General features: G+C 49.6%; 1 protein-coding gene across 8 annotated transcripts in view; it reads left to right on the top strand.

Annotated features, from left to right (window-relative positions):
• TBC1D1 (TBC1 domain family member 1) overlaps positions 1 to 13,415 on the top strand; it is a 227,663-nt gene extending 214,248 nt beyond the window's left edge. For 7 of the 8 annotated variants that reach the window (XM_082728917.1, XM_082728916.1, XM_082728915.1 and 4 more), the window contains 3 exons: positions 2,443 to 2,612; positions 9,064 to 9,237; positions 12,900 to 13,415. In XM_082728917.1, the coding sequence (XP_082585043.1) occupies positions 2,443 to 2,612; positions 9,064 to 9,237; positions 12,900 to 13,103 (548 nt within the window). In that variant the 3' untranslated portion in view covers positions 13,104 to 13,415. The remainder of the gene's footprint in view (positions 1 to 2,442; positions 2,613 to 9,063; positions 9,238 to 12,899) is intronic. The other variant, XR_014311231.1, reaches the window with a different exon arrangement.
• Positions 13,416 to 18,399: the final 4,984 nt, after the last annotated feature.

Below are 18,399 nucleotides of genomic sequence, written 5' to 3'. Positions count from 1 at the left end.
TAGATGCTCAGTGAATGCCTGCTGACTTAAATGAGAGGAACTTCTCAGCAGATAGAAGAGCGCTCTTAAGGCCCTGGGAATAGCATCAGGAAAGAGCATTTGTATTGTTAAATGCAGACACACCCAATGAGACAAATACATCCAGGGCTATATTTTCAAAGAGTGGTTAAAAACAACAACAACAACAAAACACCTCTCTCAGCTTTTTTGTTTTCTTCATACAGCCCAGTCAGAGTTTAGAATGCTAGGGAGCACTCCACTAAGCAGATTTGTTCTAAAAACCAAGATCCTGGGGGCACCCAGGTGGGTCAGTTGGGGAAGCGACTGCCTTCGACTCAGGTCATGATCCCAGAGTCCTAGGATCGAGTCCCGCATCAGGCTCCCAGCTCCATGAGGAGTCTGCTTCTCCCTCTGACCTTCCTTCTCATGCTATCTCACTCTGTCTCTCTCTCAAATAAATAAAATCTTTAAAAATATATATATAAATATAAAATAAAAACCAAGATCTGGGGATGCTTGGGTAGCTCAGTCAGTGAAGCTTTGACTCTTGATTTCAACTCGGGTCATGATCTCAGGGTTGTGAGATTGGGCCCAGGTTTGGCTCCATGCTGGGTGTGGAGCCTGCTTGAGTAAGATTCTCTCTCCCTCTGCCCCCCACCCAACTCCCTCTCTAAAACAACAACAACAAAACCATGAGTAAAATTTGGAGGTCCCAGTTGTCTGCCTTAAGAAACTGTGGCTATGGGTTGCATGTTTGTGCTCATAAAACTTACCCGATAATTACTTCTCTTACTTGGCTTAGACGAGGCACTATTCCCAGGGGATCTATTGAAAGGAAGCCTTGCTGTCTAAACCACAGAAGCTTCAAGTTTGTTTTATTTGGGGAAATATTTCTTTTTAAAAACACATCTCAGGTATGGTGCTGAGACCTTCTGTATTTTCTGTAGTGATGACTTATGTGGTTAAACTGGTGTATTTCATGAAGCAGACGTTTCACAAAAATATTCTTACAGTGGACTGTCTGATATCCATAGTACTTCCCCCCCGAGGCCTCAGATTTCAAAGATACGACCAGTTCTCTAATTGATCTTCCCAGCCTCTGCAGCCACACCCAAGGAGGAGGCCGCTGTCCTCCTCCACGCTTCGCGGGGCCGTCCGCGCCATGAGCACTTGTGATGTTTGGGGAAACAGTGTGGCCCTGAGCTCTGTGAGAGAGACCAGTGACACGCACCCTGGCACAGGGACTGCTGGTGTGGCCGAGGACTTGGGGAAGGTCACAGGGAATCCCAGGGCTGACCTAGCCGGCCAGGGGTGCCCAGGACCTGCCCTGTGCGCTCTTGCACAAATCACTCCGATGCAGACACCTTCCCCTTCCCTGTGGGCAGCAGCTTCCAGTCTTTCCTGTTTCTTTGTGGAACCACCTAGAGAAGCCCACTGCCGGGGGTTTCTTCCTCTCACCTGCTTTTGTTTTCCAGGACCTGATGACCCGGAGGACCACTTCTCTGTCTCTTGCCTTACCCTGCAGCCCCACCCTCCCACATTGACAGTTGCCTCTAGTTAGATCCATGCCCTCATTTTTAAAAGTATGTCTTCCTCTTGTATTTTTAATTCCATTTGTTAGGTTACTTGCCTGAATTTAGTCATCAAACAATTAGTTGCTAGGGCTGTGCTCTGGCCCCGGGATGATCTCTTTTTCAAGTGGCTTCAGCTCTGTGAGGAAGGGGGCGCTGGGGCGAGGCCGGCTGCTCACTCCGTGGCCTGGGCCACTGGCCCTCCCTCTTACCACGTCACAGTCCGTGTAGGGGTTGCTAACATTGGCCAACTGTTCTAAGAAAAAACTATGGCAAGAACTAGAAAATAACTGACAGGGTTCTTTGAATTTTTCTGAAGGAAGATGGTTTTCACTCCATTGTTATGCTAAAATCCAGCATACGGGCAAGTATTTAATAATGTACTTTTGCAACTCTGCAGATGGTTTATGGATTTTAGCAGTCTTTTAATTCCTTATTTCAAAAAGAGATGCTTTTTTTTTTTTACTTAATTTCTGATGCTGTGTATCTAAACATCTTCCAGTTTTACTCTCAAAAATGTGTTGTGTAACTCCTTTAAAACCCTAAAGCATCTCTAGAAAAACAGTGTAATAAAAAGTTTTCTCTTTTGAAGCTTTTTTGAATTTAACATATTTTAGAACAATAACAAAAAAGATTTATCTGAACCTGTGACAAAAATCTTAGCAGTACATTTATCTGTATTTCTTTTATTATTTGCAATATTGTTTTGACAACCTTATCTGAAATATCAGGCACTTAAAAAGGAAATAAAGTCCACAATTTGGGTTCACATTTCCCACCATCCTGCTCTGATGTGTGAACAAGAAAACGCAATGTTACTTCATCAGAAACTGGTCTGGTTTAACTTTTCTGCATTTCTGTGTTTTCCCAGATATGATCTTTCTTCAGGGATCAGAGGTCATATTTAAAGTGGCTTTAAGTCTGTTGGGAAGCCATAAGCCCTTGATTCTGCAACATGAAAACCTAGAAACCATAGTTGACTTTATAAAAAACACCCTTCCCAACCTGGGCTTGGTGCAAATGGAAAAGACCATCAGTCAGGTACGCTTCAGTCCAACCTTCCAAAGGCATATGCCATCCTGGATTTGGAGAGCTTAACTTTCTTTCTCTCGAGACCTGTCTCCTACCACTTGGTCCTGTGGGCAGCACCCTGTGTGTTGCCGGGCAGGTAGGAAGCACATGGCCAAGTACGTGGTCAGTGACTGAGCGCGTGTCCAAGTGCGCGTGCGTTGGGAATATGATGGGGCTCTGCCACGTGCAGACAAGGGGGCAGCGGTCAGGGCTGAGAACCAGCCCAGGCTATCGGCAGCTGCTTATAGTCAAGGGGCTTCACTCCTGGTTCTTCTTCTGAAACACACGTGCACAATCAGGCCGGCCCTACAGTGGGAGAGCTTTGATTTTTTTTTTTTCAGCTGCGTGGGAGTATTTGGGATTTTCTAAAAATAACCCTTTGATAGAAAAATCATGATAGTATATATTCTAGGAGTTTGTTCCATGATATGTGTGTGTGTGTGTATGTGTGTGTGTGTGTGTGTGTTTTCAGTTCCACATCTGTGGCTTGAGCACCTCTGGTTTCTGTAGCCAGTAGGACCATTCCTCTCAAACGTTAGGGGCAAGGGTGGGTTAAGCCAGAATTACAACTAGGTCAGCTGTTCAGTGGTCTGGTTTAGGGGTGATTTTGACTGTGTAAAGAAGAACCTTCTAGTACGTTTGCTGGCTCCGAAGGACTGGGCTATTTAGCAGGGGTGGATCACTGCTGCAAGCGTCCAGGGGCTGGATGGCTCAGGATGCTCTGGCAGGGATTTCTGCGTCAGGGCCAGCAACCAGGCCTCACCTGCTCCCAGTGCAACGAAAACAGAGCATAGAGCAGTCAAATAAAAACAAGTTGTGAAACAAAGCTGTTTTTTAAGCACGTCCTTACTCGGAGGACTTCTTATGGCCCAAGAGGAGTCTGGTGACTCCTGTGGACTGCACCCAGACACGGTGTTTCTAATTTTATTTGCCGCCAAGTACGGTGTGGCGCATAGAGAAAGAAGCAGGTGTGGCCTGGGGTGGGGAGCTGCTGTGAGCCCCGGGGGACTCTGGATCTCTGCTCGTCTCCTACACCTGTGCTGCCAAAGGGCACTGCTTTCCCACTCTGCACTTTGGTTTTTCATGAATCGATGTGTCTCTCCGTATTTAGCTTCCCTGGCATGTTTCTCTCAATGTGAATAGCTTTGGCTTATTCAGGCCCTACTTCCTGCCAGGTTCTGTGTGAATCTACATATGCACACGATCTCATTTTGTCATGACCGTGGTCCTGACAGGATAGGTGGTTTTAACCCATGAGGCCCGTAGGGCGCAAAGAGGCAGGCTCACTTGCCCTTGGTTTCCCTGCTGTTGAGGGGGTGGTGACCTCACAGCTTTGCAGCACCACGGTGCGCCGCGGGATCATTTAATGACAGAGGCTTTTCTGTATTTTACCTGTATGTTAACTGAATTCTCTGTCCTTTTGATTCTTAAATGTTTGGCATTTGTGTGCACCGATTGCCTTTACAGCTCTCATGGCATAAACCTATGTGCTCCGGCCACAGGGGCAGACAGAGCACCGTGGTTACCTCAAGGCTGTGCCCAGGGAGGGCCCCCCTGGCTCTCAGGCAGGCAGGCAGGCTCAGCAAACATTCAGTTTACCTCCTAGATACTGAGCCCCAGAAAAGAATCCTGTTTTCTCCTCCCTTTTCTGTAAAGAATACTTACTCAAAGTATCAGGGTCTATTTAATTGTTGGAGGACTAGAAATGGACACGACATGGAGAGAGTAGAATTTTGTGTGTGTGTGTGCACCTGATTTGTTTCAGGCAGCCGTCTTGAACTTGGGGTCCTTTATTCCATGGACCCCTTAATAGCCCGGGATGTGTGTTATAATCCCCGTTTTTATAGGCAGGAAGCTGGGCATGGAGAGGGTAACATGCTCAACACTCTGTTTGCAGTGGCAGAGCCAAGAATGGGATGGGTCTCTGACAGCAGAGACCATCTTGTGCAGAAGAGGAGCATGGAACCCAGTAATTCCAAGTGTGGTAAGAGCCACAGTGGTGCTCGTGCAAGGGGGTGTGGGAGCCAGGCTGGTGGGGTGAGCGCTGCTGACTGGGAGTTGGGAGAGATGAGTTCAAGTGGGCCCAAGGAATGAGCTAAGAGCAGGGGTCAGCACCCATTTTCTGCAGTGGGCCAGATAGTAAGTCGTTCAGGCTTTGGGGGCCGAAAGGTCTCTTGTAATCACTCCACTCTGTCTTTGCAGCACAAAGATAATATACACATGAATGGAGTGACTGTTGTTGCAATAAAACTTTATTTGTAATAACATGCAGTGGGACAGATTCAGTCCATAGGTGGTGCTTTTCTGATTCCTGATCACAGGCATGGGAGTGAGAATTGAGGGAAATCCAAGATGCCTCTGCATTGAACTTGGAAGGGAAGGGTGGTTGTGGATTGGGAGCAGCAGTGTGGGGAATGCAGAATCTACATTTCGGGGCCCAGGTTTACATCCTGCCAAGAGTCTTGATGGGAAGCCCAGCTCTCTGCCCTCTTGCCCTCCCATGCGTTCCGTGCTCGCTGCCCCCTCCCCACCTAGAGGGTGCCCTAGTTTCAAGTCCCACTCAGAGATGAGGCCTGAGGGACAGTGCGACTCCTTGGTAGCCTGAGAGGGCCCCCAGGCTCAGCTCTTGGAGGTCCACAGGGTGCAAGTGACAGACGCATTCATTGCACCCGTCAGAGCACCCGTCAGAGCAGCTGTCATGTATGTGGGTGGGTGGCGGCCTGATGGCCCTCTGGGGTAGTTCTGGCTCATTTCGTTCGATGCTCTTTCTGCAGATAGCCGCAGCTCCAGCAGTGGGACACAGCATGCAGCCGGGATGGGAGGGAGGGGGCGAAGGACAGGGCTCTGCAGCTTTGGCTCGGGATGGGCAGGCTGGGAGCGGCCACAGCAGGGCGGGTCCAGAGTTGATGGAGCCCAGGGCAGAAGGAGAAGGGTCTCTGAAGTCTGTGGCAGGTCCTCTGTTTAACTGTCAGTTGAATATGAGCCATAAAAATCCTCTGACCCAACAAGAGGGAAACCTTGGGAAGACACAGAAACAGAGAAGGTCAGGTTGTCTGTTTGCCTCGGGGAGTGCTGTCTGCCTCTGCCGGTTCATTTCAGTGTTAAGGAAAAAAATCCAAGTTGAAGGGGGACTTTGGGAGACAGAGCAAAGAGTTCTTGGGGCTGTGTTCACAGTGTGGCCCCAGGCCTGCACCTGTCATTGTACTCTGTAGGAACTTGCCAGAAATGCAGAATCTGGGGCCTCGCCCCAGACCTGCTGAGTCAGAATCTGCATTTTAACAAGATCCCCAGGGGATTCACACACACTGGAACATTTGAAAAGCTCTGCTTTGGGCAGCTTCACTGAACACACTAGACAATTCCCTGTTCTAGTTGAGCTTGTAGAATAGAAACCAGAATCTTAACAAGGTTCCTTTGTTCCGGAGCCGCTCCTCAGAATCACAGCGTTGAGACGGCCTCGTCTGCGCCGGGAGGAGCTCTCGCAGCTCGGGCAGTTTGCTCAGCTGACAACGAGGACTTTCTTCAAAGGCCAGTCAGTGCCATACCAAAAGTGGTGGGTACAGTGAGGAGGAATATTTTACCACTGATATTGTTTAGAATTGCCCGCATGTGGTGATAATAAAGAACAGACCAGTTTTTAGTTGGGTTTCTTATTTTTAAATTCACTACAGGCACTGGAGCCACTCGTGGCCGATCCCTGGGCCCCTGCTCCTTTCTCCAGCCCTGACAATGGCGCCGAGACAGACAGACCTGGGGGCAGGGCCTGGAGGCTGGGAAGGTGGAAAGTTTGTGGCCAGTTCTGCAGGCGTCAGGGTTAACGGCTTCATTATACAGAGTGTGCACAGACTGCAAAGAGGAACCCACTGTGTCTCCAGGAGCAAACGAGCCAAGTACATAAACAGACGATTCACTAAAGAGGAGATCCATCTAGTAAACAAATATCTGGGAAAATATTTACCTTCATGCATAATTTAAATAACATACAGTGCTCTACCTGCTAGACTAACAAAATGAAACATACTAAGGTCGGTACCAGGCGCCAGGGGTAGACTGTGCCTGGCACATCGGTGTGTTGTTGTCGATGGCATTGTGCATTGATTATTCCCATTTGGGAGGCAACTTGGCGATGTGTATCACAAGCCAGTAAAATATTCATGGCCTTTGACTCAGTAATCCCCTTTCTTGGAATGTATCCTTAGGAAATAATCCAAAATATGGGAAAAGCCATATGTGCAAGGATGTTCAGCGTTGTCATTTATAACTACAGAAACTTTATAAGTAACTAGATACCCAGCACTGGACAAATGGATTAACGGGGTTATGACACGTCGAGTAGGTAGAACAAAGAAGCCACTTGTAATTACGGTCATGAAGAATATAGAGCAACTCAAAAAAAGCCTCATTTGAGGACCTGGGCTCTGCCTTCCCAACCAGCCAGAGTGCCATGCTTTGGGATCAATTCTAGAGCATACCTGCAAAACGCAGGGCTCGAAGTATTTTAGCCGCCAGGAGATAATGATGCAATTAAGCGGGATGACCCAGGATGGTTCCTGGAAATTAATGGGTCCCTGAAAGTGTACAGCTCTGGGCACAGCTGAGAGCCATTAACCTTAGCATAGCATCAATCTGTATGAGGGGCCACAGGTTTTGTTCCCAGGTTTTCCACATTAGTAGCTCATTTAAAACTAAATCTCAGTAGAAAGAGAGAAGGAACTGTACATTTATTCTGCAGCCTAATTATACACCAGTGCCACGGCAGTCTCGGTTTGAATGTTTGCGGTTTTTGCCCCGTTTGAGCTGTTCAGAGGTTCCGTGATGTGGCATCCTTTGTAATTTTGCTGAAGCGCAAGGTTGAACGTGAGGGTTTCATGACAGTCGCATGGAAGCAGCTTCCTTAGCTAAAGGAGCACCTGCTCCCCCCTGCCAGGCATGTGCTGGGAACTCCCACGAGTTGCCTCACGGAATTCCCACAGTGATGCTGGAGATGGGTGCTCTCACCTCCGTGTCTGGGGCCAGGAGCCGAGGCCAGGAGAAGTCATGTAACTTGCTCAAGGTCATTCAGGGCATCACCAGGGGAGCCCTGATTTGAGGGCTGAGTCCGTGTTCTTGGCTGAACTGCAGCAAGAGTAAGGCCTGCTGACCTCGCGGTCACTCGGAGGGACAACAGAGGATTGCCTATCAACACGGCAAGCTTGCACACACACCCACACCGCGAATACAATACATAGTAGTTCAGGGCATAGAATGACTTTTGTGCCTAATTGGTCTTGTGCATTGAATTCCGTTGAAAAGCAGGAAGCTGAAAAATTAATCTCCAAGCAGAGAAGATTGTTAGGAATGGTGAGAAAGTAAACATGGTTTTTGAGTATTGATTTCAGGGAAGATAGGGTTCATCCGTGTTTGAGTGCTAACAGGGCACCGTCGGGGAATGCGAGCTTTCCATTGATTCGCCCTACACTGGAATTTCTTTCTTAAAGAAGGCAGTGAAGAGTTCCTTTGTGCTCTTGTAAGGCCTAACCTCGTCTTCCAAGTGTGTGATCTGGGACGCTGGCCTTGTTTCCACCGAGCCAGCATGACCGGACGCCCAGACCCACACGCAGAGCCTCCCTGGGACTTGACTGGGGCGCTCGGAGCCCCAGCCCGCAGGGCGATCCCACAGAAGCAGCTGCAGGAGAGAGGCCGTGGCCGCTCCTGACCCCTGTGCAGCTCCCACCCCGCTCCCTCAGAGAAAGTCCAAACATGAACGACTCACTTGGGCACCTCGGGGCTGTTTTTCACACGGGTGGTTTCTCGATCACTGTTACTATTATGGGCAGGAAGGCATTGTTTCATGTTCACTCATCTGTGTGGGCGACATTTGGGTTTTGGCTCATTTCTGCATATCTTATGTGCAAAGGAGGGTTTTTTAGTAAACAGTTCCATTACTTAGCTGTTCTTGTAACTCTAAAAACCCTGTGAACTATAATTAAACTTTGACTCGGTGACTGGGCAAATAGGGCTATGATTCTTCTGTTTTGTTTTGTTTTGTTTTTTTCCCTCCCTCTTTGACCAAAGCTGATGTGTCTAACACAATAGAATTTTCAGAGAAAAAGGAAATCTGTGCTGAAATAGGAACTAAAAATAAATTTTTGTAAAAAGCCTTTTAAAAAAAAAAAAAAAACCAGTAAGGTTTGGGCCTTTGGAAAATGAGTTATCCGAGACCCATACCTATTGGTACCTTGGGTTTATGTCTCAGTGCTTCTTTTGTTTTTTCTTCCCAAGTAGAATTGTTACCTTTTCAATGCAGGGAGTTTTCCTTGTTTCTCACTGACAGTACCAGGCCCGGAATAGGTGTGTGGGGGATGTTTGCTGACAGGGCCGCACACGCGCATGTGGGATTTGTCTCATTCTCGGGGCCTGACGGCTTGTCTGTACGTAACAGGTGTCTGAGATGGATATCGCCAAACAGTTACAAGCCTACGAAGTCGAGTACCACGTGCTTCAAGAAGAACTTATCGATTCCTCTCCTCTCAGTGACAACCAAAGAATGGACAAATTAGAGAAGACCAACAGCAGCTTGCGCAAACAGAACCTTGACCTCCTGGAACAACTGCAGGTAGAGCATATTTAGAAAGCCTCTTCCTGAGCCCTGAGCGTGGGGTAGATCATTAGCGCACCAAAGCACCGGCGGGCTGGGTTTTCCCATGACCGCGGGACCTCTCCCCCCACCCCCCGGTCTGTTTATAGTTGGGATCAAAGGTAGCCCAGGAGAATTGGTCCTTTTTATTAGGGAGCAGACAGATTATCCTTTGCTGAGGTCAGACAGTCCTGGAGCTTTCTGAGAGGCTGTCTCTGCACTTAACCCTTTTAGGAGGGAGGCCCGGCAGTGAACTGGGGTCCAGGATGCCGAGGGTTCGCTGAATGCCAGCAATTGTGCTTTGAGAAATAACCAGAAAATCAAAGGCTTGGGCTTCTGTGAGCGAAACCGGCTAGGTCCATGGAGGGACATTAAGGGAGGGGAGTAACGCAGAGATCTACCTAACAAAACAAACCAGAGCATGTGGTCATGACTTGAGAGTCCTTACAGCAAATACAAAAGTTTACTTCATGAGGGACACAGTTCTCCCCTCTAGAAGCTTCCATCTTAACATAGATGAATGTGGGTGAGGACATGTGGTAGAAAGGCAAACAGACCATGTATACAGAAGGGTGAGATGGGGTAAGCCTAGGGATGTAGTCCAGAAACCCAGCTCTCACCAGATCCAGTGTTGTCTCCACACTGTCATGCTGGGCAGACCTCTGACCTGCCCTGTCCCGATTGCTGCATCTGTGTGACACACAGTCCCTGACGGCTTAGCACAGCTCCTTTACCGATCACATCGAATAACATAATGGTACGGTCTACTTTCTTAATGCCATGAATGGGTGGTAATGCTATTAATGTCAAGGAATTGTTTGGAGGGATTTAAAAAAAAACTTTATTTGCTGCAAAGGCAAATACATATTTGTCCCCAAAGCATGTATTTTATGGTGTTCCTGGGCTGACCTTAGAATAAGCCTTCCATCCCCACCTAAGCCTCTTCATTTTCTCCACAGAAAGTTGCCGCTTTGCAGACACAGGCTTGGCAGTGAGATGAGAAAGGCCAGCATTGAGAGCTTAATAAATCAACCCTAGTCCGAAATGCATTCCTCCCAGCAGGGACTTATCCCAGGAGACCTAGTGGCTATTTACTGTAGAGGAACAAAGAAAAACGCTTTCCCTGCCCAGTCCTAACCACCAAGCACATTCTGAAATTTAGCTTCTTTTTTTCCCCTACAACTGAGATGTCCTAACTGGAAAGATGTTTGTGTACAGTGTCTCCAGGATGTCTTGGCTGTCCTCGAAGGGGAGGCTCACGGGGATAAAGAGCCTTATCTGGCCTGTAATGGTCTGCATGGGAGGTGGTAATTTTAAGTGGCTTCCAAACAAACTAGGTCTCTGAAATAGAACGTTAATAGGAACGTTTCTGACAAAGCTCGGACTAGCATTTGAAGCATTTGGCTCATGAAGGTAGGCAGGACGGAAATAGAAGATTCCATTTATTGGGCTAATGCCTGCGTGATTTTTTTTTTCCTCATGGTAAAGGGTGCACGTAATTTCATGTTGCTTCTCTGACACTATACCCTTTTCATGATGAGAAAAGCTGTGCAAAGCTGCTCAGATCTTGAAATCCCTCGAGAAGGACTCCGGGTGGTAATTCGTCATGACGGACCTCCTTCGGGCAGCGGTGTTTCACCCAGCGGCTGTGCTCTGTGGAGGGATCATTCAAGGCTGCTGCTGTGCCAGCCCACCAGTATTGGGGACCCTCGCTTGCCAGGTGCCAGGGCCACTGAGACTCAGACACTGCTGCTGTCCAAGACCTGGGACCGGGAGGACGCTGTGTCAGTTTGTAGGAGCTTGAAGATGGTTTTCCCAGTTCCCTCCGCGAGTCACGTGGGCTTACTGTCTTGCAGCCACACTTATCTATGTTCTGTAAGACTCACACCCCCTTTTCTTTTTTTTAAAACAGTTTTCAGAGTCCAAAGATAGTGTTAACTATAATAGTTTTTGACCATAGATGTTTTTTTCCAAAGTATCAAAATTGACCTGTTTTCTATTTTTGTTCTGTTCCTATTAGTTGCCAGAGAGACCAAGATCCCATTTGTTTTCCTGTTAAACACTTAATGTTATCTAGCAGCTTGAGAGCAAAGGGTTCTCCCTGTTTTGTCCAGCAGCGCAAGATGATAGAAGACAATTGCATACACCCACCAAGTCGTGCCACATAATAACGGACATGCTTTTTTTATACTAAGCGTCTGTGAGTCATCAAGTGCCAGTGATCTAGGTGCTGCGGGAGGCCAAACCCGTGTACAGGAGATGTGCTTTTCTCCATGAAAGCGCTTCCGTCTCATGGAGGAGAGTGACAGCCGTGCAGAACCGCTCACCTCGAAGCCGGGTGGCACGCGGGGATCCCGTGGGCCTCGAGAACGGGCAGTCCTTCGTGGGTGCGGTGGGCCTGCCCCAGACCCCGGCCATGGGAAGGAGTGTGAGGTTCACAGAGCACCCCTTTGCGAGTGTACACTTGGTGCGGCCGCCCCTGCCTGGCAGGCACGCCGACCTGGACGCGCAGTCCTTTCCTCCTATTTTGGGCGCTCCAGCGGCACAGCCAGAGCTAGACTTTGAGTCGTGAGGCGCCTGTCTGGCACAAGTGTTGTCTTGTTCAAAAACCTGTTTCCCTTGTTTCGAAAATGAGAGAGAGAGAAAAAAAAATACAAGTACCGTTTTCCCCACCCCAAATTAGCGGGAACGTGTGCGGCAGGGCCGGGTTGACGAGGTGGAGCAGCGGCTCCCCGACTCAGGGAGCTGAGCGCCGCAGGAGTCACTGTGCACCGGCGACCCGGCCGGGAAGGCCTTGGGGACGGCTGCCTCTAAAGGTCGGACTGGCTGTGGCTTTCTCAGGAAACCCCGCAGCCTCCCTGGTAGCCTGAGAATCCGGCCCTAGTAGCTGAGAACTAGGAGGGGCAGTTGCTAGAGAGTAGCCCCTGGAAGTTCTCCATTGAGTGCAGCCGTCGCGTGCTCAGTGCCAAGGATGTGGGCTGGGCGGGAGTGGGGACACCGCTTATCTCAGGGGCAGCGGTGGTGACCGGTCAGCAAGACTGATGCTGGGATGCCTGGACCCCGGATGCAGTGAGCCCCGCTGACCTTGAGGAGAATAGAAAGGATCCAGGAGGAGAGGGCTGGTGCCGCTGGGGCCGCCCCATGGGAACCACTGGGCTCTCGGTCTGCAGTCAGTCTGTGCACACTAGTGTGTGTGGTTGTACCGATGGGCCAGGCTCTGCCGCAGTGGTCCTCAAAGCTCCAGATCGCAGGGGCAGGGCCCAGCGGCAGTCCCTTTGTCCCTGAAGCTCCGCCCCTTGTTCCTGAGGCAGTCTTGGCCTGGATCAGCGCTGTCTTCGCTGTTGTCAGGGACGGGTCCCTTTGCACTGTGAAGGCGCCAGCCCTCTCCGAGAGGCCACAGCAGGCAAGATGCTGGAGACTCTCAGACTGGCCCAGCCTTCCTGCGAAGGAACCTGGGATATGTAGTCTTCCTGTGTGTCCGGAAGACCAGGCCACAGATAGACAAATAGGCTTGTCTCTGCCAAAACAGGGTTCCAAAGTGTCTCCGAGGTGGCCAGTGCAGTGTAGAATGGATCCCCGCCAGCCCCCACCCCCTCCACATTCTCGCCGGCCAGTTCACACTCGCTTCTTTGATTCTCCAGGTGGCAAACGGGAGGATCCAGAGCCTGGAAGCCACAGTTGAGAAGCTTCTGAGCAGTGAAAGCAAGCTGAAGCAGGCCACCCTCGCCTTGGAGCTGGAGCGGTCAGCCCTGCTGCAGACGGTGGAGGAGCTCCGGAGGCAGGGGATGGCAGAACCACACAGGCCAGAGCCGGACTTCATGGGGCCCAGGCCTGCAGGTGACTGACGGCACAGGACACGGCCCCTCGCCAGAGCACGGCTGCAGGGGAGCCTCTGCAGCCTGTCCTCATGCTGTCCAGGCCTTAACTGAGAGGGACAGATGCCGGAGGGAGAGAACGAGGCATGACGCGTGCTTCTCAGGGAGGACACTGGCTTGCCAGCATGCAGACGTTCTGAACTAGAACTTGCGAGTCATGGGGATGGAGGTCCCAATGTTTTTGTTGTTGTTTAAGTTGTAATCCGTCCCTTCTTCAGTCCCGATTACTGTACCCAGTAGGTTTAGGTGGCACGGATGTGAATAAATGCGCCTTCGAGTTTCCTTGTTGCCTCCTTTCTCAGCAGCACTGTGCTTGCGAAGAACAGCGGGTCCTGGGCCGGGGCTGGAAGTGGGGCCAGCACTCATCCGTGTGGGTTTGTGGGACCACACCCTCTGGTCCGCAGCAGGCAGGCGATGCAGCCGGCCCCTGTCTGTCTGTCCTGGCTGCGGAAGCCCCAGAGAACCATCTGGACGTCTTGAATTTAGCACTCTCCTGGGTATTCACTGAAGTCTGTCTTTTAAAAAAACAAAAACAGTTTTCATTTCTTTTACTTAGTCCTTAAGTATCAAAGTCATTGTAGATCAATGTTTTCTGGGTAAATCACCAGTTCTTAGGCTCACACCAAGTGTTGCTAGGGAGCGACCTGCATCGTGGACTCCGATGCGTGTATTTCTTTGTGGGTTGTTGTCGCCCGGTCAGGGCCGGGTATTTACTTTTGCTCTTGTGTGAGGCAGGCACTGTGAGTCCCTTTAAGGGCACACCCTTGGAAACGCATTCCCCAAAGAAGTAGCCTGGTGTGTCAGGATTGTCATGGATGCCAGAGAGATGGCTTTGGAAAAAAGCCATCAGCCTGAAACCGGAATCAGACAGTGGCAGCTGATCACAGTTGTTGAGAGCGGGGCGGCATGTTCTGACTACGACTCACAACATGGTGACTCTTTCCCTTGGGGGATGAGAACCCTGTGCCTTCAACAAGCCACTCACAGCCAGTGCGGCTTCCTTGGGTCCCTGCGTGAGGCCTCCGCACAAGCGCTCTCAAAACCAGGGGTTGAGGGCCCTTTCCGACAGCAGGATCACTCTGGCCTTTGCCATCATAGTCCCCTCTCGTCCACAGGGCCTTCTTGGGACTCTCAGCAGTGCGCGTCTTTCAGCCCGAGGTGAAAGGAGGGATTTTCATACTCGGAGTCATCCCAGATCTCCCCAGACATTTCTGAGGGTGACACGCGCACTCCCCAGTGCCTAAAAGTTGGCCAACATTCAGGACTCCCCGCGTGGGGGATAGTGGTTCTCCTCATAAATCAAGATGCCCAGCCCAGGAGCTTCTATCCCGAGTTGTTCCACCAGAAGAATTTAGAGGAGTTAATATTTGAGGGCTTCTTTCCCCCTATTTCACTCTTTGAGTCCTTAATAATGTTGAATCTTGGACATCTTCTTACCATGACTCAACAACATGGACCCTGCATTAAATAAGGAACGAAACAGCGATAAATCTCTGCCCACACTTTTGTGGTGTCTGTTTTACTTGTTGACTTGTTTTACTTGTTGACTTGGTTCTTTGCTTTTCAGGCCAGAGAAGGGAAGCCGCGAAGGCGTCCGAGGTGTTGGCGCCTTGTGTCCCCAGTATGGTTACCCAAGTGCTAGTTACGCTATGGCACCTCGGTGGGAGCGGGAGTGGTAGCCCCCATGAGACCAGCCCCATCAGTCACCGGGGCCCGTGGGTGCTGGGAGGTTGCACAAGCCCTCAGATACAGGTCAGACAGAGGCTCAGCCCATGTGGGACTCAGGGAAAGAAACCTCCATAAAGCCAATTCACGTTACTGTGTGAGGATTTGCAGAGGCAAATTCTTCAACAGAGCGAATATCATGTTCTATTTTTCTCTAACACCCAACTGTATGTGCGCGTGTGTGCACATCAAGGTTGTCTTTCTTTTGCTACCATTTATGTTTTCTTCGACTTAGGACGCTAGGAGCCCACCGGAAACACACTATTACATACACGTGTATTTGTAAATGCGTGACACACGTGTGTTCTCTGTGCTGGCACTCCGTGCTGTGGACGAACACCCAGCCCCAGACCCCTCTTAGGGCTGTGAATGGAAGGAGCAAGAGAAAATGAGGGTGCAGAGGGAGCTACTTGAGTTAGGAGGAGTCACCAGTAGGTCCATCCGAGAGGCAAAGCACATGCAGGGCCAGAGAGGGCCAGGGCAAGGTGGCACACAGAGAGCTCTGTGGGACGCTGTTGCAGCCACATGGTGATTGTCTCTCAGCATCTACAGCCAGGTGTCCAGTGAAGGGCCTGGGGTCAACACTTGGAAGGTCAACACTTGAGTAGAAGAAGTGGAGCAGAGAAGTCACTTTTAACTATCATGACCTTCAGAGAAAATGGCTCTTGTTTCCTTTTGTTTTCCATGTCTCAACACAAGCATGTCTTTGAGCCATGTCTGACTTAGAGCCACCAGGGAAAGGGACTCTGGGACAAGCTGGCATAGAACAAACTACCATGATTAATTTTGGAAACTGCCTGATACGAATGAAAGCAGGCGCGAATGGGGGCGTTATTAGAAAGACCTCCACCCACGTGTCTGTGGTCAGTGACCTGTCACATTCAGATTCATCCATTGGTTTTGACTTTGAAAGTCACGATGGTGAAATATCACGGAGACAAGAGTCTGCTGGGATCCCGGACTGCCAGACCCTTCGTCTGTTCCCCTCTGTCAAGTGTTACCAAATGTTTTGCTGGTTAGGATCCAGAAACTCTATGTGGTAAAAATAATTTACAGGCCGCATTGTCTTTACACTGATACTACTTTAAGGGTTTGTAATGGCTCCAAGTAATCTTGGACAGGGAAAGCCAGAGGGAAACTTGTGCTTCCTACTAGAAAACCATTTCTGACCTCATTTGATAGAGGAAAGCACTGAGTGAGATGATGAGATGTTCAAGATCCCCTAATGATCAGCTGTAGGATCAATTAGATCCCCAGTCTCCCATCTGCTGAAGAGTCCACACTGCCCACCTTTGGAAATCATTTCTGGCAACCTCAAGCAAGATTCGGAGTAACAATGATCCGTATTAGTAAGGAGCCCCGATCAGATGCAGGGTCTTCGGGGACCTTGAGTTAAAGACAAGGGGGCGGCGGGGGGGGCATGAGACCAGCCCCATCAGTTGCCGGGGCCCGTGGGTGCTGGGAGGTTGCACAAGCCCACAGAGGAATCCTACTTCACCAGGGTCTAAATTAGGTACAGTGTTGGCTCCCAAAAGACGTTTCCTTTTTACCTTGAGACTTTGAAAACCCTTGCATTGTAATGTATTTAAAACAACCAAATTTGCCTTTGGTTTTATAGAAGTGAAATTTTCCATTTATGTCAAGTTTCTTGCTGCCATCTTTGGAAAAGATCAGAACGATTAGGGAAATGGAAGAGCTCTGGAGCAACCCCAACAGTTGTTCTTTGGACAATTTGAAACTGGTAACAAAAGATTAGGAAGAATATTCTTGGTATCCAGGCTTCACAGCACCTGCCTGAACTGAATAACCAACGATTTTGGTTGTAAACTCTTATTAGCAAAGTTTGAATTTATGCCACTGTATGCATATTAAAATACCTTGAACATGAGTAAGTTTTATCAAAAAAACAAAATCAGAGTACCTGGGTGGCTCAGTGGGTTAAGCCTCTGCCTTTGGCTCAGGTCATGATCCCAGGGTCCTGGGATTGAGCTCTGCATCAGGCTCTCTGCTCAGCGGGGAGCCTGCTTCCTCCGCCCTCTCTCTCTGCCTGCCTCTCTGCCTACTTGTGATCTCTGTCAAATAAATAAATATAATCTTAAAAAAAAATCTAAATCAGTTGAAACAAAATAGTTTTAAAACATTGATTATAATGTTGATATCCAGTGTTTTTGTCTTTTTTTTTAAGGTTTTATTTGAGAGAGCGCACTGGAGTGCGCACATGAGATGGGAGGAACGGTGACTTCCCTCCCCGCCTGAGCCTGAGGCCTGGACATGTAGTGGGATCCTAGGACCTTGGGATCATGACCTGAACTGAAGGTCAGGTGTTTAACCCGCCGAGCCACGCAGGCGCCCCTGTAGTGTTTCTAAGGAGAACAACGAACCCCTGATCATTTTTAAATACATTTTTAAGACTGTGACACAGTAATTCATATGTCAGTTCCCAAGTCCAGCCTAGTTAGATTGTTGGTTTCAATGCTGGAAAAAGATGGTTTCTGCATTCTAAATGAAGGAAGGGCACTGCTGGTCATTAATTCACTTTTATTCACCAATTATGCACAGGTGTTTGTTGAAATCCAGCTAGTAGATTTCCATCCTCATGGCTAAGGCAAACGAGTTAAAACATGTTACAGTTTTTTTTTTTTTAAATATTTTATTTATTTGACAGAGAGAAACCACAAGTAGGCAGAGAGGCAGGCAGAGAGAGAGGAGGAAGCAGGCTCCCTGCGGAGCAGAGAGCCCGATGCGGGGCTCAATCCCAGGACCCTGGGATCACGACCTGAGCCAAAAGCAGAGGCCCTAACCCACTGAGCCACCCAGGCGCCCCCCATGTTACAGTTTTGTGTGTGTGTGTGTGTGTGTGTGTGTGTGTTTAAAGGACTTTAAAACACTCAAACTCTTCATTTGGAAAGTTTTGAGCAAGTTATAAAAGCATCTCCAAGACTGTTTGAGCAACGTTTATATGAGTTTTGGCCAAGAGATGACCTAAGTACAGCAACACTTCCAAACATCCTTTTCCGAAAAGCTCTTTCCACAGAACTTTCCTACAGTCTCGTCTTGGGCTCCCCCTGCCTCCCCCTGCTCCCCCACACCCCCCACCCCGACGGGGCCCTCCGCTGTCAGTAATGGGGCAGGGGTGGGGTAGGTTTTAGCCCGGGGCTCTGGGTCTGCTCCCTCACAGGCCCCCTGCAGCCTGCCTCGGACACGTGATCTCACTGCTCTCCACCCTACCCGGCCCCCCGCTCCCCCCTCCCCCCCTCCCCCCCCCCCCGTCCCTTCTGGGGGTCAGAGGACCTGCAGGAGAGCAGAGAGAGCTGGATGGCTCGCACATTAAAAAGAGCACCTGTGATTCACAGCACCTCATTGCTGCAGTGCCTTAGCTTTGAACCGGGGAGACAGCCTGGACTGTCTGACAGGGTTGGGGACCAGAGTTCTCTGGTTTCTCCCAGATTCAGCTGCGTTTCCTCAGCCTCCCGTCTGTGTCCTGCCACTGCTTTTGCCTTATTCCACATGCACATCCACGTCAACCAGCTTGCCGGTTCTT

Source organism: Mustela nivalis (assembly GCF_964662115.1).
Source record: "Mustela nivalis genome assembly, chromosome: 4".
Lineage (NCBI taxonomy): Eukaryota > Metazoa > Chordata > Mammalia > Carnivora > Mustelidae > Mustela > Mustela nivalis.
The sequence above is the reverse complement of the archived record's forward strand: the minus strand, read 5'-3'. Positions and strand labels throughout refer to the sequence as shown.